This window comes from Alosa sapidissima, chromosome 9, assembly GCF_018492685.1.
Source record: "Alosa sapidissima isolate fAloSap1 chromosome 9, fAloSap1.pri, whole genome shotgun sequence".
NCBI classification, from domain to species: Eukaryota; Metazoa; Chordata; class Actinopteri; order Clupeiformes; family Clupeidae; genus Alosa; species Alosa sapidissima.
Window position 1 is genome coordinate 28,206,196 of NC_055965.1, and position 17,599 is coordinate 28,223,794.

The window sequence follows — 17,599 nt, forward strand, 5'->3', positions numbered from 1 at the left end:
TCAGAATTTGTAACTCGGCACAGTTAGCAGAAAGCGTCTGAGAACAGTTTGGTCTTAAGTCTAGATTTAAAACTGGCTACAGTTGGGGCCTTTTTAATGTCATCCGAAAGTTGGTTCCACAGCTGAGCCGCATAGCAGCTAAAAGCTGCTTCACCATGTTTAGTTCTAACTGTAGGTTTTACTAGCAGGTTTTTCACCTGGGACCTGAGAGGACGAGAAGGTGTGTACTGCTGAAGCATGTCTGACAAGTATTTAGGTCCTGCTCCATTTACTGATTTATAAACAAGCAATAGTGCTTTAAAGTCAATTCTGTGACTTACTGGAAGCCAGTGCAAGGACTTAAGAATTGGAGTAATGTGGTCAGTTCTTTTAGTTTTTGTTAGAGTCCTAGCTGCTGCATTTTGTATCACCTGAAGCTGTTTAATAGTCTTTTTAGGAAGGCCTGTGAACAGTCCATTGCAGTAATCAACCCTGCTGGAGATAAATGCATGAATGAGTTTTTCTAAGTCATGTTTTGACATCAGCCCTCCGAGTTTGACAATATTTTTGAGGTGGTAAAAAGCTGATTTAGTTATCGCTTTCATGTGGCTGTTGAAATTTAGATCACTGTCAATTAATACACCAAGATTTTTAACAGTATCCTGTAGCTAGTTAGCATAGTTAGCATGTTAGCATTGCTAACATTGTTAGCATTTTAAACAAAACTGCTAAAAATGATTAGGTAAGTTAGGAAGCAGTTGAACAGGATGTGTAGTCTTAATAGGGCCAGTTTGTATGCTTAAAGCCTGAGACTGGCAGTTGATCCAGGTGGCCTGAACACCTGCCATAGGATTCTAATTGCTGTGATGTCATAAAGGGCAATGTTAAGTCAATGGGGACATTTTGATAGTTTTTAATTAATTAAAAAGTATAAAAGTTACAAAGATGAAAAATACATAGCACTCTTGTCCTAAGTAAGACCTACGTAACAAAGTTTGAATGAAGTTTCTACGTTGAAGTTGAAGTTGCATTAAACGCGTTAGAAGAAGAAGAAGAACTAGAAAAGCATTTCCTGAAGGAAATATAGTGCATAAAAATGCAAAAATATGATGTAAAATATCATACAGAGTAAAAACAAACTATATTGGTTGCTAGGTAGATGAGGTTTAATATAGTTGGAATGACTGAACAGTTAAATAGGTGGATATTTTAAACGGTTACATTATTTAGGTAGATAGTTGACGATAACTGACACTTGGAATGGCTCTAATGTTTGCTAATAGTTATGCTATATTAACAAAGATAATAATGCTAACCAAGTTACTATGCTAACTAGCATGCTAACAATGTTAAAATGCTAACTATGCTAACCATGTGACTTAGTTAACCTAGCTAATAATTTTAGTAGTTATGTGAACTATGCTAACTAACATGCTAACTATGTTAACCATGTGACTTAGCTAATCATTTTTAGCAGTTATGCTAACTATTCTAATTAGTATGCTAACATGTTAACTATGTTAACCATGTTACTTAGCTAACCTAGCTAATCATTTTTAATAGTTATGCTAACTAACATGTTAGCATGCTAACTATGCTAACCATATTACTTAGTTAACTTAGCTAATCATTTTTAGCAGTTTTTTTAAAAATGCTAACTAACATGCTAACTATGCTAACCATGTGACTTAGCTAACTTGGCTAATCATTTTTAGCAGTTTTGTTTAAAATGCTAACAATGTTAGCAATGCTAACTATGCTAACCATGCTAACTAGCTACAGTGAGGTTAGTGAGGACTTTTATTTTGAAACAGTTTTTGGCAGAGGAAGCAGTTGAACAGGATGTGTAGTCTTAATAGGGCCAGTTTGTATGCTTAAAGCCTGAGACTGGCAGTTGGTCCAGGTTGCCTGAACACCTGCCATAGGATTCTAATTGATGTCATAAAGGGCAATGTTAAGTCAATGGGGAAATTTTGATCGTTTTTAATTAATAGTTTAAAAAGTATAAAAGTTACAAAGATGAAAAATACAAAGCCCACATGTCCTAATTAAGACCTACGCGTCAATGTTTGAATGAAGTTTCTACGTTAAACGGTTGAAGCTGCATTAAATGCGTTAGAAGAAGAAGAATAAGAAGAACTAGAGAATGTAATTCCAGGGAATTACAAGTGCATGAAAATTAAGCTAGGACAGACATAGCATAGCTTAATAAAAGTTGATAGTTTAGAAGTAGACAGTTTAAAAGTTGAATGTAGATAGTTTAATAGTTGTTAATAGACAGATAGTTGAATAGACAGATAGTTTAATGAATGTTGAAAGTTTAAAAGTTAAATGTAGATAGTTTAAAAGTTGTTGACAGACTGAAAGTTTAATGCGTGTTAGCAAACAAATAGTTTAAAGGCTCAATATAGGTAGATAGTTGACGATAACTGACAGTTGGAATGGCTCTGATGTTTGCTAGCAGTTATGCTAACAAAGCTAATTATTTTGACCAAGTTACTTAGCTAACTTAGCTCATGTTTTCTAGCAGTTTTGAAAAAAATGCTAACATGGTACTATGCTAACCATGTGACTTAGCTAACTTGGCTAATCATTTTTAGCAGTTATGCTAAAATGCTAACATGCTAACTATACTAATCATATTACTTAGCTAACTTAGCTAATCATTTGTAGCAGTTTTATTAGAAATGCTAACTATGCTAACAATGTTAACATGCTAACTATGCTAACCATGTGACTCAGCTAACTTAGCTAATCATTTTTAATGATGCTAACTAACTAGCTAGTGAGGACTTTTATTTTGAAACAGTTGAAGGCAGAGGATACAGTTGATGGGAGTCATAGTTGACAAGCACTGTAATAAGAAGAAACATAAGAATAAGAAGCCTAGGAAGAACAGTACAGTGCATTTTCATGCACTGTAATAAGAAGAATTCGGATAACAGTAGAGTGCATTTTCATGCACTCTAATAATTCGGATAACAGTAGAGTGCATTTTCATGCACTCTAATAAGAAGAAGAAGAAGAAGCCTAGGAAGAACAGTAGAGTGCATTTTCATGCACTCTAATAAGAAGAAGAAGAAACCTAGGAAGAACAGTACAGTGCATTTTCATGCACTGTAATAAGAAGAAGCCTAGGAAGAACAGTACAGTGCATTTTCATGCACTGTAATAAGAAGAAGCCTAGGAAGAACAGTACAGTGCATTTTCATGCACTGTAATTAACACCAAATTGTAGATCCTATCCACCACAGAGTTTAGAATCCATGCTTGATCGACCCCTCAGCCTCCCCCTCCCCTCTGAGGCGAGAGAAAGGCACACACACTAGAGATGCGCCGATGGGCTATTATTTCAAACATAACTGCATAGCAAAACTTATCATTCATCAGCCATCCATCAGCAAAAGTTTTTTGACCAAAAACCGCACCCGCCCACCATCCGCTGGTTGTTTTAATGTAGGCTATATGGGTGATGCAGCGCTGCTGACGTGAGGTTAGAAAGCCCTTGCCTGTTCTAGAAAGACTGATCCAATGCAGCAAAAAAAAATATTAAAAGGCTAAAGTCGTACATTGGCTATGTTGTAGCCTATCCCCAGAATATCAGCAGCAAACTCAGTCTCTGTTTCGCAAAACAGTCTCCAAATAAAACGCACATCGGCCTGTTGCCTATTCTGCCAGCTTGTGACAATATATCGTCCAAAATGCTTGATTGCATTGCATTCTCCACATTTTTAGCTAAATTTTCATGTACCACATCAGCATTGTTGTTCAGTGAATCTTTTGTAACCCCCCCCCCCCCCTCCAAGTCAGCCACTGCCACAACAATTGAATCCAATTCTGTGGGAAACACTGCAGTACACAAGTGGAGGGCGTACAGGTAATAGGCCAAAGACTTCCATGTCGGTACCATGTCTGAATTGTAAACTTATATATAAATAAAATATACATGGACATTTACCAAGGTCTTGCGTAATCTAATGAGAACAGTTCATATTCATTCTCCTTTGCTCCTTGTTCTCTCCATCTACTCCTCTGCAGAGCTGCCTTTGGCTACAGTGACTGTAGAGCCCCAGAGTCCTGTGTTCATTGGAGAGACGGTCACTCTGAAGTGTGTGATAGAGTCTCTCAGTGGCTGGACATACAAGTGGTATAAGGGGTCCAGCAGAACCCCAGTGTCTGAGGGAAACACCTTCTCCATCATTGGAGCTACTGAGTTTCATAAGGGCCAGTACTGGTGTCAGGGGGAGAGGAGAGACAGACCCACTGCATCACAACCAAGTGGGAAAACAACTCTTGATATCAAAGGTAAGTGTGTGTGTCTGTGTCTGTTTGTGTCTGTGTGTGTGTGTGTGTGTGTGTGTGCACACAAGTGTCTTTAATCCAGTATCTATTTATATGTGACAGGGGCAATCAAGTTATCAAACTAAATGGATGCAGATAAAGACAATAGTATAAACAATGATGCATTAATATTTATTTCCGTTGTTTGATACCAGTGGTAGGGGTGAGCAAGAAGCAAAACAATTGGACAGACACACTACACACACCAGAATATAATCAAAAGAAAACTTACCATACACTTAACAATACATTGAGAGCCCATTGAGTTGGTAGTTGCTGTGAGGCCTGAAATAATACAGTTACCAAGTAACTCTCAGATGGCTGCCTAGCTGGAAGTGATCTAAACATAAACACTCTCAAATCAGTATAATATTCAACTTTCAAAAAGCAAGTTACACCGCAGAGTAGAGTAATTCTAGAGTGCCATTAGGGTTCATGTTTAATATATTGTTACCAAGGTCTTAATGTAATGAGAACAATTCATATTTATTCTCCTTTGCTCCTTGTTCTCTCCATCTACTCCTCTGCAGAGCTGCCTTTGGCTACACTGACTGTAGAGCCCCAGAGTCCTGTGTTCATTGGAGAGACGGTCACTCTGAAGTGTGTGATAGAGTCTCTCAGTGGCTGGACATACAAGTGGTATAAGGGGTCCAGCAGAAGCCCAGTGTCTGAAGGAAACACCTTCACCATCATAGCAGCTGCTGAGTTTCACAAGGGCCAGTACTGGTGTCAGGGGGAGAGGAGAGACAGACCCACATCATCACAACCAAGCGGGATATTAGCTCTTGATGTCAAAGGTAGGTAGATGTGTGTGTGTGTGTGTGTGTGCGTGTGTGTATGTTGTAACACTTTATAATAACGTCACACTAATACGCATTTATTAAGAATTTGTAAACTATTATTTTTGTTCACTATTTGTACATTTAATCATTGGTGCATGTGTTTAATCATTATATTTTATAAAGACATGCATACACGTAGGTGTTAATATTTTCTTAATCATTAACACATCCATTCTAACTGATCTTATAAATCATAGACAATTCCGTCGAGGAGAAATCTGATGAGTTTTCATATCGATCTCTGTTTCTCAAGGTCACCGAGTAGCCTACTGTCAGTATACGGAAAAAAAAATGAAAACAATCAGTCTTACCTAGCTCGAGTTGCTACAGCCAGCAGCTAACAAAGTCAGGCAGCTACAGTGCTACACTGTGGGCATGTACATGAGAGCTCACGGACATGCCCCCAGAGTGTAATGCTGCCTGGCTCCATTAGCTGCTGGCTGTAGTAACTCAAGCTATGTAAAATTTATTGTTAGGGGTCCATGCAGAGAAGCTACAGGACTCCTATTATTTTTTGTTGTATTTTTTAACCATTTCATGAAATTATGTTTCTGCCGCAAAAACGTATCTACAGCCATATAAGTAATAGTTACAGACACTAAAATTTTGCCATAGGTCCCAAATCAATGCATGATCTCACAAAACAGAAATTACCCATTTATTTCCTAAGTGGGTGCTATAATAGAAAAAAATAATCCTCATATCTCTGGAACCATATGAAGTTTTTGACTATTTTCTTTTCCATTTATTCCTTCAAATTCTTTTTTCCATATTGCACATTATCCCGCCATTTTCAAAAAACCTAATCTACCTCCTCCTAGACCATTTTTCCAAATTCCCACAGAATTCATTACACATCACCTTCAGACCCAGCATAACAGGTTGGCTTTTTCCGATTTTTGATTTGTCGTCTAAAAAGTTACACATCAATCTACTATTGGAACATGGCCTATAACAATTATATTACCTATATTGTATCTTCTAAAGGTCCAACCATATTCAAACTTGGTAAACACAATTAATACGACATTCTCTGGAAGCACACCAAATCACATACAATTCGGTCCATAGGGGGCGCTACAGCCCGACCTTCATTCTGCTAAAGGACACTTCTTCCCATTTTGCTAGGACCATGACAATTACCGCAAAAACTGAGATCTATGTGAAAACTCACCGGATTTCTCCTTTAACAGCTGTTAAATAATGGCAATATCATTTCATTAACAAATTATTATATTGCATAATTTCTGAAGTATTAAAAACTATTTATTAACGTATTATAGAGCGGGAGATTAACATTGAAATCAGCCTGCAACAGCCCTTTATCCCAGAGCTGGCAAATACCTCCTCACCAAGGTTTAAGAGCTTGGCTGCAGATGTTTCAACAGTGGTAAGAATAGTTTTGTTGCTGTTGTTTTTCTCCAGTTCCTAACTCTTTCCTTTGGCACATGTTCTTCACTTTGTTCTTTAAGTTTTCATGAAAATGAACCTGCATTAGCATTATAAGAATGTTTGGTGATATAATAGAAAAATAATTGATTCTTAATGCATTAATTTTCAGCTAAATAAAATGTACTCTGAAAAGTTTGGATCCCAATTTCTTGGCACACACATCAATAGTATCAGGTTGGTAGATGTGCATTTTATTACACCAAGTGTTGTAGAGTGATTGCAAATGTGTAATCTATTCCCTCTTAATTTCCCTCTTCCCTGTTGAATGCTTAGACCAGGATCGGTTGTTGTGGATTTTGTCCTGTTATTCAAGAACATTTTTCTGGACACTAAAAATGTGACATCCATTCTGAAAGAAGCCGTTGCTGAAAATCGTCCAGATGTGTCTGTGCTTCCCATCATGCTCAACAGTATAGTTCATAAACGTAAGCATTATGTATTGAGCATAATATTGACAAAATAATTTCTGAACCACTCACACAGCAATTTTCCAGTGTTAAATTAACTCTATGAGAGTCATACACTATGAGTGTGTTTACTTTGTCTCAATCTTGTCAGTGTTAATTCAACAGTCCATTAAAAGTGTAAGAAATGCAACTCAGATTCAGTGTTGAAACACTTATACGTAGATTTAAAATTGTGTAATCTAACAGTTCATATTCATTCTCCTTTGCTCCTTGTTCTCTTCATCTACTCCTCTGCAGCTTGGCCTTTGGCTACACTGACTGTAGAGCCCCAGAGTCCTGTGTTCACTGGAGAGACGGTCACTCTGAAGTGTGTGATAGAGTCTCTCAGTAACTGGACATATAAGTGGTATGAGGGGTCCAGCAGAACCACAGTGTCTGAGGGAAACACCTTCACAATCATTGGAGCTACTGAGTCTCATAAGGGCCAGTACTGGTGTCGGGGGGAGAGGAAAGACAGACCCACATTATCACAACCCAGCAGAGTGTTAACTCTTGATGTCAAAGGTAGATGTGTGTGTGTGTGTGTGTGTGTTAAAGTATTACATTTGTGTTACACTAGTGATCAGAGTTAAATTTCAAATCTGTTAGTTTAACTCTAACTAGTGTCATCATTTCCAATTTACTTATGATAGTGATGGAAAAGTGTGTTCCTAGAATGTCACTGCTTCAGTCCACATATTCTTAAAGAGATCACATATCAAACCTTACTGAAATTTAATCGTAAGATAAAATACATAACTAAGTGACCGTGACACTAAAGGCTATATACCGTTGTTGTCCTGTTGTCATGTAATTTTTCCTTGTTGCCAAAAGAAATCCATCAAGTAAATGACATCCATGACACCTTAAAGGTAAACTGTGGAAGATTATCACATTAATATAACCTTTACAAAGCCAATTTGATGGTAAACAAACTTGGAGTAGAGGAATCGTTCACCTAGCATAGCCATACAGCATAGACATAGTGACTCGCTATCGAAAGAATGAGCCATGCAAAGTCGGGCAGCTGTGGCCTACTGGTTAGCGCTTCAGACTTGTAACCGGAGGGTTGCCGGTTCGAACCCCGACTAGTAGGCACTAGTAGGTAGTAGTTGAGCAAGACACCTAACCCCTCACTGCTCCCCGAGCTGTTGCAGGCAGCTCACTGCGCCGGGATTAGTGTGTGCTTCTGTTCACTGTGTGCTGAGTTTGTTTCACTAATCCATGGATTGGGATAAATGCAGAGACCAAATTTCCCTCACGGGTTCAAAAGAGTATATATACTTATACTTACTTACTATACTTCAAGAATGGCGGCTCGAATCATCATAAAATTACTTTGTCAGTCAATATAGCTCTTTGGAGACAGTTTTTGCTTGTTGTTAATCCTTCGCATTTTCATTGTGTGCAGGTGGAACAAGTCACGAGAAGTAGGCTGTTTACAACGGCAGAGTAAAATATAAATATATCGCGACTCTAGGGGGATCTCTGCAGTCGCCAAAAATACCTGAACCTGCATAGGATACCTTTAATCCTGTGTATAGGACAGTATAGGATATTGATTGTATGTTTGGGACAATATGGATTTTTTCTTACCGCAGTTGAAAAGCAAGAAATGACTGCGATTTTGCTGTATACAGCTTTAAATCCCACCCCCCCCAAAAAACATCAGAAAAGAAAAAAAGTGTACTTAAATTCACATTGGACAACACAGAATTAGTACTACATATTGCAATGACAAATATTGTGAAATATGAAATTGTGAATATGCAATGGAGAACCAAAAACACCACTGCAATGTTGCATAATAACAAGCGCATATGGCGCAATAAAATACCTTTGTCTATCTTAACGTAATTCTCGGCCACATAGCGCAAATGTGATACCATGGATAGTAGAAGACATACACAGACAGCTAGTCTGTCACTTTTTCTCAGTTTTTAGAGAATTATCGAGCTGGGGTGCATTTCCCAAAACCATAGTTGCTAACCTGTTAGCAACTATGGTTTTGGGAAACGCGCCCCTGGCCAGTACCAGTACACATGTGTAGGGCGTAGAGGTAACAGGCCAAAGACTTCCATGTCGGTACCATGTCTGATATATAAATAAAATATTACATGGACATGTTGACTATATTGTTACCCAGGTCTTGCGTAATCTAATGAGAACAGTTCATATTCATTCTCCTTTGCTCCTTGTTCTCTCCATCTACTCCTCTGCAGAGCTGCCTTTAGCTACGCTGACTGTAGAGCCCCAGAGTCCTGTGTTCACTGGAGAGACGGTCACTCTGAAGTGTGTGATAGAGTCTCTCAGTGGCTGGACATACAAGTGGTATAAGGGGTCCAGCAGAACCCCAGTGTCTGAGGGAAACACCTTCACCATCATTGGAGCTGCTGCATCTCACAAGGGCCAGTACTGGTGTCAGGGGGAGAGGAGAGACAGATCCATAGCATCACAACCAAGCGGGACAATAACTCTTGATGTCAAAGGTAGATGTATGTGTGTGGGGGGGGGGGGGGGGGGGGGGGGTGTGTATGTGTGTCTATTTATGTGTTGGGGGTGGGGGGGGTGTATGTGTGTCTATTTATGTGTGACAGGGCCAATCAAGTTATCTAACTCAATGGACGTAGACAGAAGCAGTAGTATAAACATTATTATTCATTTTATTTGTTTGAAACCAATTGTAGGGGTAAGGAAGAAACAAAACAATTGGACAGACAAAAACATATTTTGTCACTTACAGCAAACATCACCTCACCATACGCTAGCTGCCTGTGTCCTGAATACACTGTAAAAAAATGTGATCCCTTTTGAATGCCCAGGCTCCAAAAATGGTAACAAAAACAACCTGGGCCAACCTGGCCTATAAAAACAAAACAAACTGTTCCAGCAAATCACAGACAAGATGCGCATTTAGGAGAGGTTCAATTGCACGGGAAGGAGGGGGAGGATGTAGCGAGCTAGCTCTCTGTTTTGTTTGAACGTCAACAGAAGTGACGTTACCCAGCATCACTTAGTGCGCCTTTAACAATACATTGAGATGGCCATTGAATTAGTATTTGCTGTGAGGCCTGAAATAATACAGATACTAATTAACTCTCCGATGGCTGCCTAGCTAGAAGTTATCTAAATACACACACTCTCAGATCAGTATAATACTCAACTTTCAATAGGAAGTTAGACCACCATAGAATACAGTAACTCTAGAGCCCCATGAGGGTTCATATTACCCTGGAGATGAAGTCACTATGAGGTGTGACATCGCAGAGTACACAGGTTGGTATCAATGGTACACAAACAGATATTCCATTTACAAAGGGGGAAGTTGAGCCATCACCATTTCCCTCCCTGATCGAGCTGGGCAGTACCAGTACACATGTGGAGGGTGTAGAGGTAATAGACCAAAGACTTCCATGTCGGTATCATGTCTGAATTGTATACTGATATATAACTAAAATATTACATGGACATGTTGACTATATTGTTACCCAGGTCTTGCGTAATCTAATGAGAACAGTTCATTTTCATTCTCCTTTGCTCCTTGTTCTCTCCATCTACTCCTCTGCAGAGCTGCCTTTGGCTACGCTGACTGTAGAGCCCCAGAGTCCTGTGTTCACTGGAGAGACGGTCACTCTGAAGTGTGTGATAGAGTCTCTCAGTAACTGGACATATAAGTGGTATGAGGGGTCCAGCAGAACCCCAGTGTCTGAGGGAAACACCTTCACCATCATAGCAGCTGCTGAGTTTCACAAGGGCCAGTACTGGTGTCAGGGGGAGAGGAGAGACAGACCCACTGCATCACAACCAAGTGGGAAAACAACTCTTGATGTCAAAGGTAAATGTGTGTCATAATTTTCAAAGACTCAATAGTTTGATAAGTGGACTTAAATTGTGAATATGCAATAGAGACTCAAAAACACCACTCCAGTGTTTCAAATAACAAGCGCATAACATGGCACAATAAAATACCTTTCTCTATCCTAACGTAATTCTCGGCCACATAGCGCAAAAGTAGTACCATGGATAGTAGAAGACATACACAGACAGCTAGTCTGTCACGTTGTCAGTTTTTAGAGAGTTATCGAGCTGGGGTGCGTTTCCCAAAACCATAGTTGCTAACCTGTTAGCAACTTAGTTGGTTGGCAATGGGAAATTGCATTGCAACCAGTGTTTGGGAGTAATGCGTTACAAAAGTAATGTAATTACTGTAATATATTGCTGTTTGCGGTAATGCGGTAATGTAAGGCATTACAAAAAAAAAATTGGGTAATATTTTACTGGGTACAAACTTCAGTAACGCGCGTTACAATGCATTTTAACCAAAAATTAAGCAGTGTTTTGTTTTGATACATATTCGCAAACACCACCGTGAGAACAACAGAGGAGAAAAAATCCGCGCAAAATAGTAGAACGTTATCTCCTGATACTGGTTGAAGATGACTGTGGCTGCAGCGGACTCTATTTGCGGGATGGACATAAGCCTACGCTCAGAGACAAGTATATGAAGAACATAATAGTTAGTGCACTTTGTGCGAAACCGAAAGATCTCACTATGCCTCGCGAAATAGCACAAGTCATTTAATGAAACATCTAAAGTGGTGCCACGCTAATCTTTTTGATTCTTGATTAAACACAAACTTCTAGTGCATGTCAGCTTTGAGCTGTGAACTTGAATTCACAATTGAACTTAAAGAGAATAAAGGGATAGAAATGCAGAAAAAAGATTGTGTAGCCTGGCAGTGCCACCGCTCCCACCACGCGCATCACGCACTTTGTAAACAAGAGCTGGCAAAAGGCATTATGAGAACGTAAAGATCAATGCTCTTAAAGTGACAGTGCACCGTTTATAAGAAAACAGCATGAATGTTTAAAAACACACAGTAATGGTCTGTAAATAATATACCTTTTATTTTACTTCAGGTTTTTGAGTTATCATTTTGTAACGATCAGATTTTTAAATTCTAACTATTACCATTAAACACGGGTACAAATTGAATTGGCTCTAGATAAATAATAATGCTTTTCACTGACATCGGAATAGACACCACACATACAGTTAACAGGTAGACTCTATGTGAGCAGAAATACGCTTGAAAACAAACAAACACTTATTTCCACACAGTTCATATCGCAAACAACGCAACCAAAATGTCCAAGCAGCCTACGCACTTCATGCGCTCTCACAGTCCATCCAAACGAAAATTAACAGAGACTCCAAGAGACTCCGACATAAATCCACCGCAAAGAAGAAAACAGTCGGAATAATCCACGTCCAGTGCAACCCATGTAATCCACAAAGAAAACGTTCAATCCGACGAGGCTTTCGGATAGATGCTAAACAAAAAATAGGATCCTTCTTACCGGATCCCAGCGACTCGACAACGGCGATCTCCAAGCTCAGTCCTGTCTCTCTGTGTATGTCTGTGGTTCCGACCTAGAACCACCTTTCGTTGGGATATATTATTTCCACACAAAGTTTGTCCAGGTCTCACGTAGACTCCCTGGGTAGGCCTACTGTCCAAAGAAAAAAAACCCTGGCCCTCGCGCACCTCCGCGTTTTAAACTTGAATCATATCAGCTGACGCTTGACAGGTCGCTTGCGTCATCTGACAGTTACCATCAGCTGATCAGAGCTAAGACGTACAACAGAATTCAAATGGTGTTCACGATAGGGCTACAGACTTATAACATGGAAAAATATAACGGAGAACACTTTTATGTTGGTTATTATTTCATAACACAGCCTTAAGAAAAGTGAATCCTAAAATTATGTGGCAGTACTACAATTTAAATGCCACTCACTCAAAACCACTCACTTAGGGCACCAAAATGGTCAGTAGGCCACCATCTTGACATGTCTTTATTAAAGGAACCGGATGTAAGAAATGTATTTCAATTAATCATAAATGGCCCTGATATGTCAGTAGACATTAAGAAATCATGTTATTTCAACTACTTATATCACTGACAACAGTAGTCTGGCCAAGATATTGTCATTTAAAAAGTGGAGTTGCAGCCCTCAACTGATATTGATCTTGTCATGTTGTGTTTTGGCCTGATGCGCCACCCTCCACCTATCTACTAATCACAAAGTCAGTAGTGTTTCGGCATCTGTGTTGCCAGCTCTGCCAGTCAGAGGGGAGCGGAAGGGGATACACCGCTCTACAGAAGTTTGAAAGTGATTGCAGTACCAGTTTTGGCCACAATCTCACATACAGTTTCTTTAAGCTTTGATTTACAATATAGTAGGCTCTCTATTGATTTTAATGAGCAGACCTAGGCCTTAGAATTACAGTATTTATATCACAATTTACCAGACCTTTTGTCGGTTTTTAACAAAATTCTGACTATGATTGAGCGTAATAAACTGCATTTCGAATGGCAAATCCATATTTCCAGATATTTTGGTGAAAGTAACTTAAAAGTAATGCAATAGTAGTGTAATGCCTTACAATTCAGAGACAGTAATATTATAATGTAACAAATTACTTTGAAATGACAGTAATATGTAATGCATAATACATTTCGATTTTGAAGTAACTTGCCCAACACTGATTGCAACCAACAATGTTGCTAACAGGTTAGCAACTATGATTTTGGGAAACGCGCCCCTGGCCAGTACCAGTACACATGTGGAGGGTGTAGAGGTAATAGACCAAAGACTTCCATGTCGGCCGCGGTATCATGTCAGAATTGTAGACTTATATATAAATAAAATATTACATGGACATGTTGACTATATTGTTACCCAGGTCTTGCGTAATCTAATGAGAACAGTTCATATTTATTCTCCTTTGCTCCTTGTTCTCTCCATCTACTCCTCTGCAGAGCTGCCTTTGGCTACACTGACTGTAGAGCCCCAGAGTCCTGTGTTCACTGGAGAGACGGTCACTCTGAAGTGTGTGATAGAGTCTCTCAGTGACTGGACATACAAGTGGTATAAGGGGTCCAGCAGAACCCCAGTGTCTGAGGGAAACACCTTCACCATCATTGGAGCTGCTGCATCTCACAAGGGCCAGTACTGGTGTCAGGGGGAGAGGAGAGACAGACCCACATCCTCACAACCAAGCGGGAAAACAACTCTTGATGTCAAAGGTAGATGTGTGTGTGTGTGTGTGTGTGTGTGTGAGTGTGTGTGTGTGTGCGTATGATTAACACCAGGAAGTGTTAACTTCTTGTTCTTGTTTCAAATATGCCAAAGTATTATATTTGTGCTACACTAGTGATCAGAGTTAAATTTCAAATCTGTTAAAGTGTTAGTTTAACTCTAACTAGTGAAAAGTGTGTTCCCAGAATGCCAGAGACCCAGTTCCACATATTCTTAGAGCGATCACATATCAAACCTTACTGAAATGTAATCGTAAGATAAAATACATAACTAAGTGCGGACACTAAAGGCTGTATACCGTTGTTGTCATGTTGTCGTGTAGGAATCCATCAAGTAAATGACATCCACAACACCTTGAAAGTACACTATGGAAGATTTTCACCTTAATATAATGTTTACAAAGCCAATTTGATGGTAAATGAACTTGCAGTAGGGGAATTGTTCACCTAGCATAGCCATACAGCATAGACATAGTGAGTCGCTATACAAAAGAACGAGCCATGCAACTTCAAGAGTGGCGGCTCAAATCATCAAAACATGACTTTGTCAGTAAATATGGCTCTTTGGAGACAGTTTTGCCTGTTATTATTCCTTCACCTCCACAACGAAAACATTTTCATTGTGTACAGGTGGAACAAGTCACGAGAAGTAGGCTGTTTACAACGGCAGAGTAAAATATGAATATATCGCGACTCTAGGGGGATCTCTGCAGTCGCCAAAAATACCTGAACCTGCATAGGATACCTTTAATCCTGTGTATAGGACAGTATAGGATATTGATTGTATGGTTGGGACAATATGGATTTTTTTCTTACCGCAGTTGAAAAGCAAGAAATGACTGCGATTTTGCTGTATACAGCTTTAAATCCCACCCCCCCCAAAAAACATCAGAAAAGAAAAAAAGTGTACTTAAATTCACATTGGACAACACAGAATTAGTACTACATATTGCAATGACAAATATTGTGAAATATGAAATTGGGAATATGCAATGGAGAACCAAAAACACCACTGCAATGTTGCATAATAACAAGCGCATATGGCGCAATAAAATACCTTTGTCTATCTTGACGTAATTCTCGGCCACATAGCGCAAATGTGATACCATGGATAGTAGAAGACATACACAGACAGCTAGTCACTTTTTCTCAGTTTTTAGAGAATTATCGAGCTGGGGTGCATTTCCCAAAACCATAGTTGCTAACCTGTTAGCAACTATGGTTTTGGGAAACGCGCCCCTGGCCAGTACCAGTATACATGTGTAGGGCATAGAGGTAACAGGCCAAAGACTTCCATGTCGGTACCATGTCTGATATATAACTAAAATATTACATGAACATGTTGACTATATTCTTACCCAGGTCTTGCGTAATCGAATGAGAACAGTTCATATTCATTCTCCTTTGCTCCTTGTTCTCTCCATCTACTCCTCTGCAGAGCTGCCTTTGGCTACGCTGACTGTAGAGCCCCAGAGTCCTGTGTTCACTGGAGAGACGGTCACTCTGAAGTGTGTGATAGAGTCTCTCAGTGACTGGACATACAAGTGGTATAAGGAGCCCAGCAGAACCCCAGTGTCTGAGGGAAACACCTTCACCATCATTGGAGCTGCTGCATCTCACAAGGGCCAGTACTGGTGTCAGGGGGAGAGGAGAGACAGATCCATAGCATCACAACCAAGCGGGACAATAACTCTTGATGTCAAAGGTAGATGTATGTGTGTGTGTGTGTGTGTGGGGGGGGGGGGGGGGTGTGTGTATGTGTGTCTATTTATGTGTTGGGGGTAGGGGGGGTGTATGTTTGTCTATTTATGTGTTGGGGGTGGGGGGTGTATGTGTGTCTATTTATGTGTGACAGGGCCAATCAAGTTATCTAACTCAATGGACGTAGACAGAGGCAGTAGTATAAACATTATTATTCATTTTATTTGTTTGAAACCAATTGTAGGGGTAAGGAAGAAACAAAACAATTGGACAGACACACAATACACACTAGAATATAACCAATATAAATCGTACCATACACTTAAAGGTGCTCTAAGCGATGCTACATGTTTTTAGGCAAAAACATATTTTGTCACTTACAGCAAACATCACCTCACCATACGCTAGCTGCCTGTGTCCTGAATACACTGTAAAAAAATGTGATCCCTTTTGAATGCCCAGGCTCCAAAAATGGTAACAAAAACAACCTGGGCCAACCTGGCCTATAAAAACAAAACAAACTGTTCCAGCAAATCACAGACAAGATGCGCATTTAGGAGAGGTTCAATTGCACGGGAAGGAGGGGGAGGATGTAGCGAGCTAGCTCTCTGTTTTGTTTGAACGTCAACAGAAGTGACGTTACCCAGCATCACTTAGTGCGCCTTTAACAATACATTGAGATGCCCATTGAATTAGTATTTGCTGTGAGGCCTGAAATAATACAGATACTAATTAACTCTCCGATGGCTGCCTAGCTAGAAGTTATCTAAATACATACACTCTCAGATCAGTATAATACTCAACTTTCAATAGGAAGTTAGACCACCATAGAATACAGTAACTCTAGAGCCCCATGAGGGTTCATATTACCCTGGAGATGAAGTCACTATGAGGTGTGACATCGCAGAGTACACAGGTTGGTATCAATGGTACACAAACAGATATTCCATTTACAAAGGGGGAAGTTGAGCCATCACCATTTCCCTCCCTGATCGAGCTGGGCAGTACCAGTACACATGTGGAGGGTGTAGAGGTAATAGACCAAAGACTTCCATTTCGGTATCATGTCTGAATTGTATACTGATATATAAATAAAATATTACATGAACATGTTGACTATATTGTTACCCAGGTCTTGCGTAATCTAATGAGAACAGTTCATATTCATTCTCCTTTGCTCCTTGTTCTCTCCATCTACTCCTCTGCAGAGCTGCCTTTGGCTACACTGACTGTAGAGCCCCAGAGTCCTGTGTTCACTGGAGAGACGGTCACTCTGAAGTGTGTGATAGAGTCTCTCAGTGACTGGACATACAAGTGGTATAAGGGGTCCAGCAGAACCCCAGTGTCTGAGGGAAACACCTTCACAATCAATGGAGCTACTGAGTCTCATAAGGGCCAGTACTGGTGTCAGGGGGAGAGGAGAGACAGACCCACTGCATCACAACCAAGTGGGAAAACAACTCTTGATGTCAAAGGTAAATGTGTGTGTCATAATTTTCAAAGACTCAATAGTTTGATAAGTGGACTTAAATTCACACTGGACGACACAGAATTAGTACTACCTGTTACAATGAAAGTAATGTGAAATATGAAATTGTGAATATGCAATAGAGACCCAAAAACACCACTCCAGTGTTTCAAATAACAAGCGCATAACATGGCACAATAAAATACCTTTCTCTATCCTAACGTAATTCTCGGCCACATAGCGCAAAAGTAGTACCATGGATA

The 17,599-nt window shown here is 39.7% G+C and overlaps 1 protein-coding gene across 1 annotated transcript in view; it reads left to right on the plus strand.

Annotated features, from left to right (window-relative positions):
- LOC121719400 (titin-like) overlaps positions 1-17,599 on the plus strand; it is a 75,830-nt gene that overhangs the window by 44,669 nt on the left and 13,562 nt on the right. Inside the window, exons 8-18 of the mRNA XM_042104983.1 lie at positions 4,018-4,284; positions 4,851-5,117; positions 6,446-6,552; positions 6,724-6,788; positions 6,888-7,039; positions 7,319-7,585; positions 9,283-9,549; positions 10,629-10,895; positions 13,889-14,155; positions 15,606-15,872; positions 17,077-17,343. Coding sequence (XP_041960917.1) covers positions 4,018-4,284; positions 4,851-5,117; positions 6,446-6,552; positions 6,724-6,788; positions 6,888-7,039; positions 7,319-7,585; positions 9,283-9,549; positions 10,629-10,895; positions 13,889-14,155; positions 15,606-15,872; positions 17,077-17,343 — 2,460 coding nt within the window. The remainder of the gene's footprint in view (positions 1-4,017; positions 4,285-4,850; positions 5,118-6,445; positions 6,553-6,723; positions 6,789-6,887; positions 7,040-7,318; positions 7,586-9,282; positions 9,550-10,628; positions 10,896-13,888; positions 14,156-15,605; positions 15,873-17,076; positions 17,344-17,599) is intronic.